This window comes from Silene latifolia, chromosome 9 (genome assembly GCF_048544455.1).
Source record: "Silene latifolia isolate original U9 population chromosome 9, ASM4854445v1, whole genome shotgun sequence".
NCBI classification, from domain to species: Eukaryota; Viridiplantae; Streptophyta; class Magnoliopsida; order Caryophyllales; family Caryophyllaceae; genus Silene; species Silene latifolia.
The window spans coordinates 189,459,773-189,463,166 of NC_133534.1; the positions used below are offsets into that span (position 1 = coordinate 189,459,773).

Sequence of the window (3,394 nt, forward strand, 5' to 3'; positions counted from 1 at the left end):
TAAAAAAATGGGGTAAACAAATAACCTCCAAAAACCACAATTCATAGGATTCTAGAATTCCCATGAATTGAGTGGCAACCAAACGAGCCCCCTGGGTAATTAAACTTCCCCGTTAATGTAGAAATTAAAATCATATGTATTACAAATTAACATATCAATTTAATTCCTGCATGAACCAAACGAGGTCTAACACGAAATATTTAGATGCAACATATTTTAAATCTTAATGTTGGCTTTTGAAACGTGTCCAAATGTGCTCCACGAGGCCAGCCTTTAATTGATGATGCATTAGTCTATCTCAGATTATCGCATCCCTAGCAAGATATATTTCAAAATCTAGGTCATGTTCTTGTTCAAAATCATTAACAATAGTTGAAGAAAAATCATCTTGAGAAATGTTTCTACTATAAGTGTGACGCTTATCTTCGACAATCATATTGTGAAGTATTATGCATGTATCCATGATGTCATGAAGCCTCCTCTTATGCCAAGAACGCGTTGGTCCAAGAACTATAATGAAAAAAGATTTTAGTACTCCAAATGCTCGTTCTGCATCTTTTCTTGCATTTTCTTGTCTTTCTTTAAATAAAAGCCTTTTTGGGTCTCGGGGGTGTGCAAAGTTCTTGACAAAAGCTGCCCACTCAGGGTATGTACCATCGCTGAGATTATACCCCATCTCATATTCAGTACCATTTATTGTAAATTGAATTTCTAGAGCTGTTGTTTGGGCCAAATCTTGCATATTGACCAAGGAGAGTAGTTGGGCAAAAGATCAAAGTAAGCTGGGTAGCTCAAGAAGTAAGCAGAAGGAGTCCATGAGTACATAAGCTCAACAGAAAAGGAAGGAGGGTCATGGGTTATGGGTAGCTGTCCACGGGGAGCGGAATAAAGTCCTACTACGTGGACCACAGCTGTCTTGAGAAGCAAGCAAGCTAAACCCTACTAGGGTTTAGTCCTATATAAGACAGAGAGGATAAGAAGGAGATCATTCATTCATACTGTTAGGCCTGGAATTTCCTAGATACTTCAGGGTAACAACCTACCCTGACCTGACTGTCAGGGTACAAAATCGTCAGGGTAGAACAAGACTGGCACCAGGCAGGAGGACATTGGTCAATTATAAGGACAATATTTGACCTATTCAAGAATAATAATATCCGGTCAATAATTTCATATATCCGGGTATTAATAACGATATTTAAGAGGAAGATTCTGCAATGAAAATCGAGCATTTATGTGGGTGATTAAGCACAAATAAAGCAATTAATGGCGTCATTAAGAGGAAATATTACACATTGATGGAGAAGATTATGCAGCTGTTCAAGCCTGGCTATATAAGGGCAGCTCAAGATCATTTGAACTACTCGAGCAATCTCATAGTACTACACTACGTGCTATACTTAGGCAATATTACATAAATTGTGCTAATTACTCGAAATCATAATGAAATCTTCTCCTAGCTTGGTGCCCGTGGTTTTTTTCCCATTTAAGGGTTTTCCATGTACAAATTTCTTTGTCTCATTATTTACTTTATTTGCATTACTTTTATTATTACCTACCCTACCCTGCAGTACACATAGATAAATCTGAGCTAGTTAACCCTAACTAGACTATACCCTGACCTGATTTAGACTTGCATAAAATCCATACAAAATAATTGGCGCCCACCGTGGGGAATCTAGCTCATTAAAACCTTTTTTCCTTATCTCACAAAAATCCAAATAACCAACAAAAATGGCCCAGACAACCATCCAGGAGCAATTAGACTCTGCCTTGCAGCAAATAGCGCAATTGGAGAGCCTGAAAGACAAAGTAGCTCAGACTGAGGCTGAAATCTTGCGCTTGAAGGAATCTGAGTCAGCCTTAAAAGAAAAACTGGAGAAAACTTAAGGAACAGGTTCCAGAATCCATCCAGGAACACCATTTGCATCGATTATCAAGCATATTGATTTCTCAAACTTTGGGAGTTCAAGAGGTACCAAGAAACCAATCAATATAGATGATGATGATATTTCTAAAGACGACAACAAGAAGCCTGATGAGTCAGTAGCGGCCATCATGATGGCAATGGTCCAAGAAATAAGAAACTTAATGAAAAATTCGAAAAAATACCTGGAGTGCCTGCCACCATGGAGGAAGCTGCCTTTGACAGTTATGCTGATTCGCCTTTTATAGACGAAATAGCTAAAGTGGATCTTCCAAAGAAATTTGTGATTCCTTCCATGAAAATCTATGATGGGACCACAGATCCACAAAACCATGTAGCCCTCTATAAGCAGAAAATGTTAGCTTCATCCATCCCTAGTGAGTTCAGGCAGGTTTGCTTGTGTAAGGGGTTTGGAACAACCCTGACCGGTCCTGCATTACAATGGTACATCAATCTTCCAACTGGAATAATCCAATCCTTTGCCAACCTGATCAACAATTTCAACCAGCAGTTTGCAAGTAGCAGGGAGTTGGAGAAGCGGTCCAGTGATCTTTATAGGATTACCCAGAAGTCAGATGAGAATCTCAGGGTATTTCTTGCCAGGTTCAACAAAGAAAAGGTGTCTATTCCCAGGTGTGACATTTGAACTGCAGTGGAAGTATTCAAGCAGGGATTACTACCAAATAGTTATCTTTACATTGAACTCACTAAGTATCCCTGTCATACCTTCAAAGATGTTCAGGCCAAGACTCTAGCTTATATCAGGCTAGAAGACGACAAAAGCTACAAAGTTGGAGGATCCTGCAATTATAAGGAGTATGAAAAGCCAAATAGGAAGAGCGGTGGCAGAGGCAGCAACTACAGATCTACCCCATATTCCAGGTCGGACCATTCAGAAGTCTACCTAGCAAATGAAAAACAAGGTAAGGCTAAAGTTCACCCACCTATTTCTGAGCATAACTCCAGTGTAGATATTGCAGGCTTGATCCAGCGGCTTGACAACATGGTATCAACAGCTAGATGGCCTAGGAAAGTCAAAAATCCTAATCCAAGAAGGGACCATTCCAAGTGGTGTGAATTTCACATGGATGTAGGGCATACAATGAAAGATTGCTTTACCCTGAGGAAAGAGGTAGCCTACTTGATGAAGGTTGGATACTTAAAAGATCTGATCAAATCCAAAGGCAGAAAGGAAGATCAAAGTGAAGGAAGTTAGGAACAAAAGAAGGAACGCAATCTCCCTCCACCACCTCTACTCTATGAAGTAAAATTCATAAACGGTGGATCAGAGATTTGTGGCCTAACTAGTTTAGCAGCAAATAAGATAGCCAGGACGCCTCAAACGAAGTCACCCTGCAAACCGGGAAACATACCACCTATCACCTTTGGTGATTGTGACCTGGTAGGGATCCCTGATCTACATCAAGATGGGCTGGTAATTTCCATACAGATTACAACAGCCAATGT

General features: G+C 39.9%; 1 protein-coding gene across 1 annotated transcript; it reads right to left on the minus strand.

The window, feature by feature from the left end:
• Nucleotides 1-298: 298 nt before the first annotated feature.
• Nucleotides 299-742, minus strand: LOC141602023 (uncharacterized). The gene has a single exon (XM_074422332.1). It carries the CDS (start codon nt 740-742, stop codon nt 299-301), a length of 444 nt encoding a protein of 147 aa, XP_074278433.1.
• Nucleotides 743-3,394: the final 2,652 nt, after the last annotated feature.